The sequence below is a fragment of the Chiloscyllium plagiosum genome, chromosome 16, assembly GCF_004010195.1.
Source record: "Chiloscyllium plagiosum isolate BGI_BamShark_2017 chromosome 16, ASM401019v2, whole genome shotgun sequence".
NCBI classification, from domain to species: domain Eukaryota; kingdom Metazoa; phylum Chordata; class Chondrichthyes; order Orectolobiformes; family Hemiscylliidae; genus Chiloscyllium; species Chiloscyllium plagiosum.
Window position 1 is genome coordinate 29,768,633 of NC_057725.1, and position 16,434 is coordinate 29,785,066.

At 43.4% G+C, this 16,434-nt stretch overlaps 1 protein-coding gene across 15 annotated transcripts in view; it reads right to left on the minus strand.

Moving 5' to 3' along the window:
* The window catches only part of LOC122557729 (F-actin-monooxygenase MICAL2-like), a 174,847-nt gene that overhangs the window by 36,108 nt on the left and 122,305 nt on the right, over nucleotides 1-16,434 (minus strand). For all 15 annotated transcript variants that reach the window (XM_043705670.1, XM_043705666.1, XM_043705669.1 and 12 more), the window contains exons 8-15: nucleotides 14,868-15,125; nucleotides 13,165-13,280; nucleotides 7,203-7,329; nucleotides 6,335-6,425; nucleotides 3,302-3,449; nucleotides 2,275-2,474; nucleotides 1,717-1,823; nucleotides 966-1,037 (exon numbers count right to left, since the gene is read on the minus strand). In XM_043705670.1, coding sequence (XP_043561605.1) covers nucleotides 966-1,037; nucleotides 1,717-1,823; nucleotides 2,275-2,474; nucleotides 3,302-3,449; nucleotides 6,335-6,425; nucleotides 7,203-7,329; nucleotides 13,165-13,280; nucleotides 14,868-15,125 — 1,119 coding nt within the window. The remainder of the gene's footprint in view (nucleotides 1-965; nucleotides 1,038-1,716; nucleotides 1,824-2,274; nucleotides 2,475-3,301; nucleotides 3,450-6,334; nucleotides 6,426-7,202; nucleotides 7,330-13,164; nucleotides 13,281-14,867; nucleotides 15,126-16,434) is intronic.

A 16,434-nucleotide genomic window follows, 5' to 3' on the forward strand; every position in this document is an offset into this window, starting at 1 on the left:
AGTATCTGCACTAATGCAGGAGCCCCTGATTTGAACAGTCTCTCACTGCCACCAGCTCAAGATACTGAAACTGTGTGTATATTGGAGGTTGATATAGAGTTGGGATTAGGAGATGTTAAGTCACCAGGCAGCTGTGCCAGGTGTACAGATGGTTTGTTTGCAAACTCATTGGAGGACCACATGGCAGACAAGAAATGCTGCCCAGGATTCAGATGAGAGCCTCCGCAGGATAACACATGGGATTCAGATGAATTGACACATATAGTAAGTTGCTGCATATGATTTTGCTGTCCTGCCTGACAGCCTACTACTGCTGTCAAGGAGCAAGGATGAGTCTGCCTCCGAGTTAGTGGAGGGAGTGGCACAAGAACTTGCTTTTCCATACAGCTTCTGCTTCTGCTGTGCTACAGACAGAAGCACCAACACAGCTGCCCCGAAAGCTGGTTGTATGCATGAGTCACTTACTTCTCCATCATGGGCATGTAGCAAAGATTTATGGCAAATATATTAAGGCACCTCCAAAACCATTCTACAGTACTTTCGAACATGTCTGCAGTTACATATATTTAATCTAACCGACTTGGTTATAAAATTACACTCATACAGGGCCTGTCTTGCTGGTTCATGCCTCTTTTCTCTTTAATGCACAACACATCCATCATCAGGACCTGCAGATACCTTGATATCCCATTGGCCTGTGTGAGGACAGGATAGCCACCATTTCTGCATATCTGAGTGCACCCAGGCACTCAAGTGCTAATGAAGCCAGAAATGACTCCACACAAATGGGCTCTTGCCTCTCATCTCTTGAAGATTAACAGAAGCAGTGATCACAGAAAGGGCCAGTCTTCTACATCATTGAATTGACTTGGTCAGGAAGGAAATAATCATATCTTATGCGTTTAAAGCCCTTCTCCGGTTTATTTTTACCATGCAACGTCCCAGTTATCCATTATCTCACGAACCTCTTGTGACAGCATGTCAGTCTTTTTTCTCCTCTTACTAGTGGCATCACTGTCTTCACTTTTCTTTTCATGCTGAAAAGGGAGATAAATATTGAACACGCATTGAAACACAGAAGGAATGTGGATATTCTTATACTTTCATTGTAAGTCAGCAACTTTTTAAATCAACATCTGCTTCTCAGCTGCCTACAGTCCAAAAAAGAGGCCATTCAGCCCATCACTTTGAGCAAAACCAAAACGCTCCGAAAGCTAGTGTGCTTCCAATTAAACCCGTTGGACTATAACCTGGTGTTGTGTGATTTTTAACTCACTTACCCTGGTTGTGAATTCTACCTTCTAATTCTCTGGTGAAAGAAGTTTCTTCTAAATTCGGCAAAAGTGAGGACTGCAGATGCTGGAAGTCAGAGTCTAGATTAGAGTGGTGCTGGAAAAGCACAGCAGGTCAGGCAGCATCCAAGGAGCAGGAAAACCAACGTTTCGAGCAAAAGCCCTTCATCAGGACTGAAGGCAGGGAGCCTCCAGGTTGGAGAGATAAATGGAAGGGAGTGGGGCTTGGCAGGTAGGACAGGTCATGAGGATTCTTCTTAATTCCCCATTGAATACATTAGCACCTATCTTGTATTCATGGCTCCAAGTTCTAGTCTGATTCACAAGTGAAAACATCTGCTCCCTGTCTATCCTATCAAATTTCATGCAAACTTTGTCATATGTCAAATTCCACAAATTCCAGAACTTGTTATGATCTCTTTACCTTTGGTGTCCGTTTCCTTTGCAACAAGTTGACACCGTTGAAGATTGAATTTGGCTGCCTGGCTGGAGGTGCAGGCATTTTGTTGCTATCCTGCCTGAATAACGTTGCTGGAAAAAGACAAAAAAGACAAACTCAAGTTGTCAATATCATTTTAAACTCTTTCCATTTACTGAACAGTTAAAGGAGATATTTTAAACGGGCATTGTTATGATCAGGAACACTTTGACAGTGCAGCACTCCCTCAGTTCTGACCCTCTGACAATGCAACGCTCCCTCGGCACTGACCCTCTGACAGTGCAATGCTCCCTCAGCACTGACCCTCCGACAGTGCAGCACTCCCTCAGCGGTGACCCTGCAACAGTGTTGCACTCCCTCAGTACTGACCCTGCGACAGTATTGCACTCCCTCAGTACAGCACAGGGAGAGTTTGCCTGGTTGTGTTTAAGTCTCTGTCGTGGTTTTTGAACCCACAATGGTCTGAGCCACTGGGCCCTGGCTGACATTATAATCGATACTGGGGCTTATCAAATGATTACCAACACACAGTGAATCACTCACAGGAAGTCGAGCGTGGTTTTCCTCGGAAGTACTCATAGAACTTGGAGAGATACATGACCATGCTGAGCTTGTCGGGCTCACTGACCGAAGCCATCTCCTTCCCTGTGGTGACTGGAGAGATCCCAAACTCACGTTCTGCTACATCAAAGGCCAGCTGGTTGTTTTTGGCAGCATCCTCTTCATTCAGTGCATCAAAATCACTGGAGACAAATAAAGAATAATTATGTCATCAGTTTAGGGGAGTGGAAGGTGGACTGGGGGCTGGTGTCAGTGTGGAAGTGTGTGTGGGAAAGGATGGGGGCTGGAGTGGGTGTCGAGGATGGGGTGGGTGTGGGGTAGGAGCTGAAAGTAGACTTCCTGTGTACCAATTCACAGACTGCAATAACATTAAATGTTCACCAACGTAGTCAAAAGTTTTGCACCATGGACATAGAACATGCCCAAGCCTACAAAAAGTACAAGTTACATTTATGTGGCACTTCGTATATAATAAAACATGCATGATGTTTCACGGGGACATGATCAGAAAAGAAAGCTTAACTCTGAGCCATATAAGCAGATATTGGGCCAGGTAACCTTAACCTTGGTCAGAGAGGCTGGTTTTAAGGAGTTTTTTCAAGGAACAAAGAAAGATGGAGAGGCAGAGGCATCAGGGAAGGAGTTGGAGATCAGAGGAGCCAGACGGTTGAAAGCATCACTACCAGTGATGGAATAAAGGGAGTTCGAGATGGACAAGAGACCAGAATCGGAACTATGGGTAAAGCACAGAGCTCATTGTTTGAAGTAGTTGGACTGGACATGTTGGGCTGAATGCTGTCTCAGTCTATAATTTGCAGAGTAAGAACTCATGCATTCATTATCTAAAGCAAACAGACATTTTTATGCCCTTTATTTACAACAGTCCTCTCCAACTGACTCCTAGTTATACAGGAGCCAAACAAAGTTTGAAAGACTTTGGCTGGATCCCAAAAGTTCAATTCCCTAGCATCAACCTATTCTTACAGATGATGCAAAAAGTAAATCTTACATTAGTTGCGGACAGAAGTGATGTATGATTGCACACAAAGCTAGGCCATTCTTCCAGGAGCTGGTCAAGTCAGTGACTGCCACATTCTGGTAATTCTCGGTTTGCTTCTGGCACCAGGTTAAAAGCCTATTGGGACGCACCTCCGACTCTGGAATTGACAGAGAAGACAAGACAGTGGATAAGCAGGTTGGTCAAAGGTGCACTCAACATTTCCAGATCACACATTTACAGGAACCAAACCATCCAGCCCTACTGATGTTTACACTGCACACAAGCCTCCTGTGGTAACATCAGCATCAGCAAGCACTCAGCTCCTCCTGAGAATCCAGGCCGTGGCTTGGTCCGGGCCCTGCGTGGAGATAAGGCTTAAAGACGACTTTAATATCTGGATGTTACTCATTCCTTTCAGTTTTGTTTCCATTACTTCTGCTGTTTTTTAAAATTTTGGTTTTATAACCAAGTGTTGTACCCAAGATGGCACAGGAGAATGGTGGCTTTATAAACTTTTCACTGTATTCGGTATTCTTATACTTGAGTACACATGATAATAAAAGCTAATTCTAATTCTCTCCTCCCATTCTGTCTCTGGATTCCTTTCTTCTTCAGTTTGGAGGGATAAGGGCTAAGTGCAAGCAGGGAGTACTCATTTAGTTTGGGAACATGGTCAACATGGACTGTTTGGACCAAAGGGTTGGTTTCCATTCTGTATGACTCTATATATACATCAAGCCTTCCTTAACAGCAGCAATGCTATTTGCTTACCACTTCATTCTCTCCACTCCTTCTGAAGAAATTCTTTCTGAACTTATCAATGTTAATGACCATCTCATACTTGGGCTCCTTTGTCTGGATTCACTTACAGAAAACCTTCATAATTTTTAAGATCTCTATCAAGTCACCTCTTCCCCAGAGTAGTGAGTTCCAGCCTACCCAGAAAGTTACAAACAACTAATTCTGCTTTACATGATTGTGAATCTTTTCTCCAGTGCCATCTTGTCATGCAGAAACCAAGGTTACAGTGGAGGTAGAGTCTATGAAACAACCTGAAAGTCCCTAGACTAAAGGTGACCTATATCACAGATCGATAGGGTGAGAGGAAGCTTGTGTAAATACCTACCTGGTTGGAAGGCCTGTTTTACTCTCTGAACACTTTGTAATATATGTTTCTATTTCATGTCTCAAAACACTTCTGTTATCCCCTTTGGAGAACAGTGGGGGAAAGTTGCAAAGATTAACCGGTTTTTAAATCAACCATGTTGAGCTATGTCATAAATGTTTCTTCCGTTGCCAACAAGTCTTTGAGTGGAACATGAAACCAGAGTTTCTGGCTTAGAGGCAGGGCACTGCCAACCTGGCCTCATGACCCCCTTTTGTAAAAGGTAACCTGCAAAGAGCTGGTGCCAAGGCCAAGAAATTCACAAGACTTCCTTCGGTTTGATTTTCCAGAATCAGAAGTTGAATGTGTGGGATCAGCATTCTCATCAGAGTTAGGCTTTTCTTTAAGCATTATTAACTGTAGGTGGGTACCTCACTAAATTGCATTCACAAGAATGGTTCCAGAGATGAGATGCTTCAGTTACAGCGATAGATTGGAAAATGATTTTCGAGAAGATTGGAAAATTTGGGACCATTCTCCACTGGGCAGAGAAGGTTGGGAGGAGAACTAAAAGAGCTATTCCAAATTAAAAGGGATCTGCTTACAGTAGACAGGAAGAAACTCTGGCCAAGTACAGACTCAGAATGCAAGGACACAGATTTAAGATAATTGTCAAATGAGGCAAAGGAGACTTGAGGAGAAAAAGGTTCATGCAGCAAGTGATTAAGATCTGGTGTGCACTGCCTGAAAGCATGGGAGAGGCAGATTTGATCAAAGTATTCAAAAGGGGACTGGTTATAATCTGAAAAGGAAGAATATACAGGATTTCAGGTGAAGACAATGGAATGACACTGTTTACGTTGTTCATTTGGAGACATGACATAGTCACAATGGACTAAATGTGTCACAACAATTCTGTAATCCTGCGATGTTTTAGTGGATTCAGGTACAATAACGTAAGTAAAACTGCTGACACAAGAACATTAGCTTGTTCCAGCCTTCAACAATTCTACTTTAGTGAATCATTCTTGAGTTGTACAGCATGGAAACAGACCATTCGGTCCAACTCGTCCATACTGACCAGATATCCTAAAATGATCTAGTCCCACTTACCAGCATTTGGCCGATATTCCTCTAAACCATTCCTATTCATTGACCCTTCCAGATGCCTTTCAAGTGTTGTAATTGTACCACCCTCCACCATTTCCTTTGCCAGTTCATTCTGTACACGCTCCAACCTCTGCATGAAAGTGTTGCCCCTTAGGTCCTTTTTAAATCTTTCCCCTCTCACCTTAAACCTGAGACCTCAACTTTTGGACATTAATTACCCTGGGGAACAAAACCTTTGCTATTCACTCTATCCATGCCCCTCGTGATTTTATAAAACTCTACAAGATCACCCCTCAGCCTCTGACACCCTAGGGAAAAAAGCCCCAGCCTATGCAGACTCTTCCTATAGCTCAAACTCTCCAATCGCAGCAAAGCTTTGTAAATCTTTTCTGAACCGTTTCAATTTTCACAACAACTTTGCTATAGCAGGGAGGCCAGAATTGAATGCAGTATTCTTAAAGTGGCCTAATCAATGTCCTGTGCAGTGTCCTCCCAACTCCTATACTCAATGCACTGACCAATGAAGCCAGGCATGCCAAATGCCTTCTTCATCACCTTGTCTACCTGCGACTCCATTTTAAAGGAACTGTACACTTGCACCCCCTAGGTCTCCTGTTTGGCAGCACTCCCCAGGGCTCTACCATTAACTGTATAGGTTCTGCCCTCATTTGCCTTCCCAAAATGCAAACCCTCATATTTATCTAACTTAAACTCCACTCCTTGGCCCATCTCATCAAGGTCCCGTTGTACCCTGAGATAAGCAACTGAAAGCTCGGGGTCATTTTCACTGACAGAGTAGAGGGGATCAACAGAGTTTAGTAACTCACCTCGACGTGACACTTTGATAGATTTTCGCATGGAGTTTACTCTTTCTAGTGGACAGTTCTTCAGATCAGTTGTGATGTACAGCTCACGAACCTGAAGGAAGTTAAAGAAATAAAAGTTTTGTTTATCCTCTTTAGAACAGTACCATTTATATGCTCTCCTCCGCCAACCCCACATGTCAAACTTCATCCTGACTTGGAATAATATTGTGGATGCTCCATTGTTGCTGGGTTAAATGCTGGATCTTCTATTTATGGGTATCCCCATGCCACACAGACTGCAGTGGTCCAATGTGGTATCTCAGCAACACCTTCTCAAGGACAATTAGGGAAAGGCAATAAATGCTGGCCTTCACCTTGATGTTCACATGCCAAGCATGAGCAAGTAGTGGCTGCAGAGAAGACTCATGAGAACGGGGCCTCGGATGAGGGATTTCAGTTATGCAGATAAATTGGAGAAACTGGAATTGTTGTCTTTGGAGAGGAGAAGATTAAAGGGAGATTTAATAGACAGCTTCAAAATCATGAAAGGTTCTAATAGAGTAAATAAAGTGAAAGTGCCTCCAGTGACTGACAGATCAGTAACGAGAGGACCCAGATTTAAGGTGAGCAGCATAAGATGCAGAGGCAACATGGTTCTTTTTTAACACAGAGATCCGTAATGTACTGGCTAACAGGCCAATGGAAATCAGTTCCATAATAACCTTCAAAGAGGGAAACACTGACAGGTTATGGACAAAGAACAGGACTGTGGGGCTAACACTACTGGAAAGTCAGCACAGGCACAATGTGCTGAAGGCTGTCCTTATACAGTGTAACATTCTGTGAATTCAAGGCTTTACCCAGTCTGTCCATATCACAGTAGTCTTACCTGGTGAGATTGGACACAGCTTGAGTTGAGGTTGGGGTATCGTGTCCCTGGATCAATCGTGTACTGGTCAAAGTTCTTGTTGATGTTTTCTGGTGTGGTTTGAGGTAGCAGTCGATAAATGCTTTCTCTGGAAAGGCAGGCACAGAATATTCAATCACATTTTATAATCCTACTCTTCCCAGCAAAGATAGATGCAAAGAATCTGCATTCCTGTTACACCTTCAGTGCCTGCAGGATGTCACAAAGCAACTAACAGCTAGTGAAGTATTTTTCTAATGTAGTCATTGTTATGATGTAGGAAATGTAGCAGCCAACTTGCACACAGCAAGATCCCACAAGCAGCTCGAGAGAACCACCAGTTAAATCAGTTTTTAGTGATGTTGGATGAGGGATCAGCATTGACGAGGACACTCTTGAGATGTTCCCTCCTTTCCTTGGTAGTAGTGCTGTGGGATCTCATTTAATCATTTCCAGATGGAGACAAGCCCTCCCAGAGCCTCATAGGTTCTATCTCAGCAAGAAGGAGAAGATGTTAAGGCCTTCACAGAGATCTTTATCCTTTCTAGCCAAAGGCAAGGTCCCAGAAGAGTGGAGAATAGCCAATGTTGTTCTCTTGTTCAAGAAGAGCAACAGGGATCATAGAATCATAGATTCCTTAAGTGCAGAAGCAGGCTATTCAGCCCATCAAGTCCACACCAACCCTCCGAAGATCGACCTACCCTATCGCTACAACCCTGAATTTCCTATGGCTAATCCATCTAGCCTCCACATCCTTGGAGACAATGGACAATTTAACATGGCCGATCTATCTAATCAGCCCATTTTTGGACAGTGGAAAGAAACTGGAGCACTAAAGGAAACTCAGGCAGACATGGGGAGAATGTACAAACTCCACAGCTCCACACAAACAGTCGCCCCCTGGCTGGAATTGAACCTGGGCCTTATGCCAGCAGGGACAATCTAGGAAATTATAGGCTGGTGAACCTTTTGTCAGTGATGGGGAAATTATTGGAGAAGATTCTTAGGGACAGGATTTACTCATACTTTGAAAAGAATAGACCTGTTTGGGATAGTCAGCATGGCTTTATATAGGAGAGGTCAGGTCTCACAAATTTGATTGATTTTTTTTGAAGAAGTGATGAAGATGATTGATTAGGGTCGGGCAGTGGATGTTGTCTACATGGACTTTACTAAAGTATTTGACAAGGTCCTTCATGGTAGGCTGATCCAGAAGATTTAGTCACACGGGCTCCACGGTGAGTTGGTAAGTTGGGTAGAAAAGTAGCTTCGAGAGTGTGATGCTGGAAAAGCACAGCCAGTCAGGCAGCATCCATGGAGTAGGAGAATTGACATTTCGGGGATAGGACCTTTATCAGGAATGAGGCTTGTGGGCTGGGGTGCTGAGAGATAAATGGGGCTGGGGGGCTAAGGTAGCTGATAACTCGATAGGTAGAGAAAGGTGGTGGAGAATTTGATAGGTTGGAGAGGAGGGTGGAGCGGATAGATGGGAAAGATGATGGACAGGTCAAGAGGGCAGTACAGAGTTGGAGGCTTCGGACTGGGAAAATGTGGGGGGGAGGGGAAATGACGAAATTGGTTGAGTCCACATTAATCCTGTGTAGTTGCAGGGTCTCAAGGTGGAAGATGAGGCGTTCTTCCTCCAGGTGTTGGGTGGTTAGGGCTTGCTGATGCAGGAGGCCCAGGAGTGGGAGGGGGAGTTGAAGTGTTCAGCCATGGGGCAATGGGGTTGGTTGGTGTGGCTTATGCCCAAAATGTCGATTCCCCTGCTCCTCAGATGCTGCCTGACCTGCTGTGCTTTGCCAGCAACACACTCTCGACTCTGATCTCCAGCATCTGCAGTCCTCACTTCCTCCTACAAAGTTGGCTTGGTCATACAAGACATAGTATAGCTGTTTTCTAACCGGAGGTCTATGACCACTGGCATTCCTCAAGTTCAATTGCCATTTTTGGAGTAGGGTGCATAGAGGAAGGGGGTTGAGGCTTTGGAGAGGGTGCAAAAGAGGTTTACCAGGAATGTTGCCCAGATTGGAGTTATAAGGAGAGGATGGACAAATTTGGATTGTTTTCACTAGAGTGTCAAAGGCTGGAGTGGTGACCAGATAGAAATATATAAACTCTTGATAGGGATGAATAGGGTGGGTGGTCAGAGTCGTTATCCTTGGGTGAAATGTCAAATACCAGCGGGTGTAGGTTTAAAGTGACAGCCAGGAATGGAAGTTATAAAGAAAGGCTGGGACATTTTTCATTGGAGCATACAAGGTTGAGAGGTGACCTTACAGAAGTTTATAAAAACAAAGAGGGGTACAGATAGGGTTAATGATTGTGGTCTTTTCCCTAGGATGGGGAATTTTAAAACTGTGGGTTTAAAGATTTAAAAAAGACATGAGGGACGATTTTTGTTTTCACAGAGGGTGGCTCCTGAGGAAGTGGTGGATGTACATACAATTACAACATTTGAAAGACATTTGGATAAGTATATGAATAGGAAAGGTTTGGAGGGATATGGACTAGGAGTAGTCAATTGGGACTTGTTTAGTTTGGCATGGAATGGTTGGACCAAAGGGTCTGTTTCTATACAGTATGACTCTATGAGATGTGTACGGCAAGTTTTTTTTTTACACAGAGAGTGATCGGTGCCTGGAATGAACTGCCAGAGGAACTGGTAGAAGTAGATAAGGTATCAATGTTTAAGAGGCATTTAGAAAGACACATAGACAGGTAGGAAATAAAGGGTTATGGACTATGTGCAAGCAGATGGGATCAGTTTAGAATGGCATCATGATCAGCACAGACTTGGGTGGGCGGAGGGCCTGTTCCTGTGCTGTACTGTTTAATATTCTAGCAACTGATTGTCATTGCATTAACAATGATCATGTCACCTGAACTGCTAATAACAGCCCCAGTTGAAGATCCTGTGGTGTAGGGTAGAATCCCTACCGCCAGACCAGAAGGTCCAGTACACTGTCAGGGTGTGATGGCCATGGAGGTGTGTCGTAATATGTCTAAACAGGCTGATTGAAAAAAAAACAAGCCCTAACTTTCTCCAGCCACCTTAATGGTTGTGTGTGCAAGTCCAACAACATCTTAGCAGGGCAGCTAAGGGCAAGATGTTCTCAGTATGTAGATAGGTAACTGTGGAACAGTATAAACCACCAGCAAGTTCCAGAGATTCATAATCCAGGGAATATCACGTCATTCCCTTAACCAGTTGACTGATTTATGCATTAATGTCAGTGCATGTTGTTAATGCACTGTTATATTTAGAGCAAGAACTAATTGTATGAAAGAACTCTCCCCTCTCCCCTTCTCCCTCACCCCTTCATCTCTCCCTCGGCTTCTCTTTCTTTCCCCTTCCCTCTCTGTAATGTTTAAGCTTGTTGTTGAGCATCAGTCCCTTGTTGTGAGGCCGTAGATCAGTTGGGAGATGCCAATAAAAACATTATGTAGACTTAACTTTTTGCTCGAGGCTTTGAAAATCTTCGCAGATAATTGGAATGGGAGATGAATGGAGATAACAGAGGTTTCACTTCAAAATCTATCACAACTTCTGCTAAGAATAAAATTCTTGCCATATCTGGAATCTGACTAAAATCCATCCAAATAATGTAGTCTACAGATCACAAGCTCATTCCTGGCAACTGTCCAAAGAACACAATTGAGCTTTCACAACAGTGTTTTCCTGTGTTCTGCCTGGTTGAGGGTCAGAGTCATATTGAACTCCCTCCTGGCCTGATGGTTCCACCCCAGCCTAAAGAATCCTTGGGTACAGCATCATTCCTTGTATTCTTAGCTCAGGGTTCACATCGGAAATTAGGACAACAAGGCGGTTTCATTGGGATACTACCAGCATTGATAGTAATCAAATACCATAATACTGTTATGAACTCGAGGAGGCCTCCCCACTCACTGACCCCCAGCCTTTTCCACCATTCGGTTAGATCCTGAGCTGTTCCTCAAATTCATCTAGCCACCACATCCCTCAATCTCCTTATCCAAAATAAATCTACTGATTTTGACATAGATTCGATGAGCTTAAAGGGCTCTTGGGGGAAAGGGATCTGGATTTCTATCATTTTCTGGATGAAGACAAATTACTCCAGTTATAGCCCAGATTCTGCCTTTGAATCAGAATGTTGTGGACTCAATTCATAGTCCAGTGACTTGAGTGCAAAATCTAGACCAATTATCCAGTGCAGCACTGTGGGAATGCTGCACAATACAGGTGCTGGCCACTGGATGAGACATTAAATCTTAACACCATCTGCTCTCTCAGATGGACATCAGGTGACATTATCTCAAAGCACAACAGGGGAATTATTCCCAATAACTTCACAAATATTTATCACTCAACCAGCACCACTACAGCAGATCATCTGGTCAATACAATGCTGCTATCTATGGGATCTTGCTGTGAACAAATGGTTGCTGTTTTTTCCTTCATTATGACAATGGCTATGCTTCTAAACTAACATATTGTAAAGCATTTTAAGCTTCCACAAGGTTGTGAAACATACTATACAAATGTGAGTCACTATTTTTTCTTTTTCTAAGTACTCACACATGGAGGAAATAGAGTCTCTTCTACAACATGCTACAGTATTATTTGGATGATGTGCCTCGCCTGTACTGAGCCCTTTGTTGGTCAGTTTAATTAGAATGGCTTAATAGCTCTGCTTGAAAATGGGGCTAAAGGCTGACAGGAGTGAGTTAAGGTATTAGTTTCAGTTACATTAAGCGTTGGTGGTGCCAACAACAAATTCTGGTCTTTGTGAAATGAACTTGATATAATAATGCAGTGTCTATGATGTTCGAAATTCATGCCACACCTGAGAAAACTGTGAAGATGAATTCAGTAAAACATAATTTGTAACTGGATTCAGATTACACAAGAAAGCAAAATAACTGAACTTTCATAGATTACATAGAATCTGCAGCACAAAATGAGCCGTTCGGCCTAACAATTTAGGCCTCTTCCCCAACCTCTTCATCTCACTGTATCAGCACTATTATCTTCTATTCCTTTCTCCCTCATATACTTACATCTCATCCCTTAAAAATCCAAATGATGCACAAATGTTGTCAATGGAAAAGAACCTGTCACCTTTCTATGGTCCCACTTCACATAGTTGACACCTAATGCCCACCAAAATACTAGACCCTTCAATTCCCCCAGAACACAACAACAACAGCAAAGAAAACCTTAAACAGGTCATTGTGAAAGAGCTCTGCTCCCTTCAGAAAACTGGCATGCCAAAACCCCAGGAGTTAGTTCATACCCACAGTCTGGATATTAAGAATTTATCTAACTTCATCACTGTGACAGTACAGATTAGCAAAAGAAATTCCAGTCTATGTTTGGTGTTGGTTTGTAATAATTCTTCTTGGTTTGTTTTCCCAGTTGGCAATGCTTACAATAACACTGCAAAGCCCCATGCACTGATTATTATTCTAAACATTCCATTGTCACCTAGTAACGGTTCACTCTGTAATGGAGTCAGACCCCAAATAAACATCAAACTGCATGTTTAACAGAAAGAGACCATTCAGCCCAATTTTTCCTCACAAACTTTCTTTTATCATACTTCAGCTCACCCTATAGAATATCCTACATTCCGTTCTCCCTCATGATATGTTCATCTAGTTTCCTCTTAAATGCAGCTTTCATTAACCCCAACCATCCCTTTGGCAGTTGAGTTTCACACACACTACACTTTCTGGATAAAGAATTTTCTTCTAAATTCCCTCTGAAATTTATTCACGACTCTCTTAAATTTATAGTCCTCCACAAAAAACTGAAGTCCTCCATATTCAGAAAGGTCTCTATCGGGTCATTCCCCAATTTTTTCCTTCCCTTCACATAGCTGCTTTATGAAAAAAATTGGATGTTTCCGCTCGAATCGGACAAACTACTTTGTAGACAGTACACACCCCTTTCTCTCACCTTTCTACCAAGATCTCCAGAGATGGTATGTTCTCTGCCCACCTCTTCACCATCCATGCTGTGTCTAAAGCTGCCAGGAATCCACGGGCACAACCAGTTCCCATTGGCCAGAATGGCTACAAATGATTCAAGAACACAGATAGGCATGTAAGCAGCAAGGTCCACATCATCAGTGGCTGTCAAACACACAACACACAAGCAGGTAAAGTATTCTCTTTCAGTCAGAATGTCCATATGGCTTCTTATGGTCCATGGGAATGCAAAATTCACTAGCAACAAAGAGTGGACTCTGCTACTTACCAATCAGCATCAACAAACTTAAATGATGGACCAGTTAAGCATTGGAACTGCAATAACAAGCAGTGTCACTAATTGATTCATAATGTGACAGCTCTGGCTCAGTGGGTAACATCCTCACCCTCAAATCAGAAGGTTATGGTTTGAAGTGACTAGAGCACATGATCCAGGGCTGAAGGAGTGCTCGTGGAATTGTTGCACATAATTGGCTACAAATCTTCTACAAAACAGCAATGACCACACTTCAGAAGGGCTTAACTGGCTGGAAAAGGCTGTAGGTAGATCATGAGTTGTGAAAGAAGTTATATGCAAGACTTATTTTGCTTTTTTTGATTAAAGTAGGAATAAGCTGGCTTTTTTTAGCCTGAATAGGTTTCTTATTTAGCATGGAATATCATGACCAGATGTTCATTTTAAATCTATTTCTCCACCACAACTTTATAATTCATTCAAGTGAGGTGGAGATTGTTGGTCAGACCCAATTGTTCATTCCTCCTCATCTCATTGTGTCTTTTTCTTGAAAAGCAATTGTTTCTTCTGCTAAGAGCTTTACTTGGTCACTTCAGACCAAACCATTAGTCGGGGTCAGGAGTCATCTGCAGGTCAGCGTAGGCAGAGCCAGGAGATTCTCTTTCCCTTACAGACACTAAAATGATAAATTCATCATCAACATTCTTGGTATCAACCTTCAAGTTACACCTGAAAAGGCCAGGTTCAATTTAGCCTACTTTCCAGTTGAACTTATGATGCTTGGTTTGATAGCCCATCACTTTAAGTGCTATGTTACTGCACCCAACATGTTTCCCTCACTTAGCAATGGACATAATTGGTCACTGGCGTCAGATGTTTGGCATGTTGCCTGTGGTGTGAATGCTGGCAAACAGCTTTGCTAGTCATTTCATCCACATGATCTAATATTCTTCAGGAATTCAGGGTAAACCTCGTCAATTCCTGTTGCTTTGCTTGGCTTGGTTGGCATCGGGATGCTATTTGTTTTGTCTTGTGCATATGGCCTTGAAAGGTTGGAGCTCTGGGTGGGGCAATCTTGAGAGACCGCATTAAAAGAATGTCATGACCATCAGCTCATCTACCCTGCTGGCTGTCCATATTTTTGAATTTATTTTCTTGTCAATGGTTATTAAGATAAATGGAGTTGAGATACAGATCAGCCATTAACTATTTGAAGGAGGTAATCAGTTCAGGCAACTGAATGTGACCTCCCATAGCTGTGCTCCATTAATTTTTATCTTGCTCTATAATCTCAGATATCCAGGGAACTACCCCCCCCCCCGGCGAATTTCCAACCCACGCACTCCTGATTTTGAAAGCCTGGTATTGCGAGGGTAGGTCCTTGAAAAGCATATCATCTCGTCAAAAAAGCAGTAAGCAGTTTACAAAGCACTTGCCTCTAACAGACTGTCTCCAACGAGAGCTACCAACAGCCGATACCCACATCTCTCTCGGATTAATGCAGCATTCTCCGAAGCATACATGCAGGTAAAGTCAAACATGGCCACATCGGGCTGGTCATTATGGTTCATTGCAAAGTCCAAAGCAGGGAGCTGGTAATTGGTGGCAAAGTCAGCCGCCTCTCTGGCATAGGACAAGAGGGCCTCCTGGTTGACGTTCTCACTACACAGAAGCATTTCTGTATCTACATAATCCTGCAGGAAGGACACATAAGAGTCAATGACATTAGAGAAGCTGTCCTCTCTTTAAAATTCAGAGAGACCTCTTCACCCAATGGGGGCGTGGTGGTGGTTGGGGGAGGTTGACATCTGGTGGTGGTGGTTGATATCTGGAACTCGCAGATAACACCAAAATTGGAGGTGTAATGGACAGCGAAGAAGGTCCCCTCAGAATACAACGGAATCTTGATCAGATGGGCCAATGGGCTGAGAGGTGGCGGACGGAGTTTAATTTAGATCAATGCGAGGTGCTGCATTTTGGGAAAGCAAATCTTAGCAGGACTTATACACTTAATGATAAGGTCCTGGGGAGTGTTGCTGAACAAAGAGACCTTGGAGTGCAGGTTCATAGTTCCTTGAAAATAGAGTCGCAGGTAGACAGAATAGTGAAGGCGGCGTTTGGTATGCTTTCCTTAATTGGTCAGAGTATTGAGTACAGGTGTTGGGAGGTCATGTTGTGCCTATACAGGACATTGGTTAGGCCACTGTTGGAATATTGCGTGCAGTTCTGGTCTCCTTCCTATCGGAAGGATGTTGTGAAACTTGAAAGGGTTCAGAAAAGATTTACAAGGATATTGTCAGGGTTGGAGGATTTGAGTATAGGGAGAGGTTGAATAGGCTAGGGCTGTTTTCTCTGGAGCGTCGGAGGCTGAGGGGTGACATTATAGATGTTTAAAAATCATGGATAGGATAAATAGGCAAAGTCTTTTCCCTGGGGTCGGGGAGTCCAGAACTAGACGGCATAGGTTTAGGGTGAGAGGGGAATGATATAAAAGAGACCTAAGGGGCAACTTTTTCACAGAGGGAGGTATGTGTATGGAATGAGCTGCCAGAGAAAGTGGTGGAGGCAAGTACAAATCCAACATTTAAAAGGCATTTGGATGGGTATATGAATAGGAAGGGTTTGGAGGGATATGGGCCAGGTGCTGGCAGGTGGGACTACATTGGGTTGGGATATCTGGTCGGCATGGATGAGTGGGACCCAAGGGTCTGTTTCCATGTTGTACATCTCTATGACTCTATCAAAGTGCTGTGGAAGGTAGAGTTACTTGAAAGCTTCAAAACAAACACCAAATTCTGTAGATTGAGACAGGATAGCCATCAGCTGGGGTGGGACAGGAGGGGTGATGGTGTAGAGGACAGAGGAAGGAGAGCAGGATTAGAGGGAAATGAGAGGTGGGAGAGAGAAAGGGAGATGTGGGGAGGGGAAGACGTGGGAAGGTGGGAGAGGGAGACATGGAGAAGGAGACACACGAGGAGGTGGGAGAGGGAGAGTGAGTCGTGG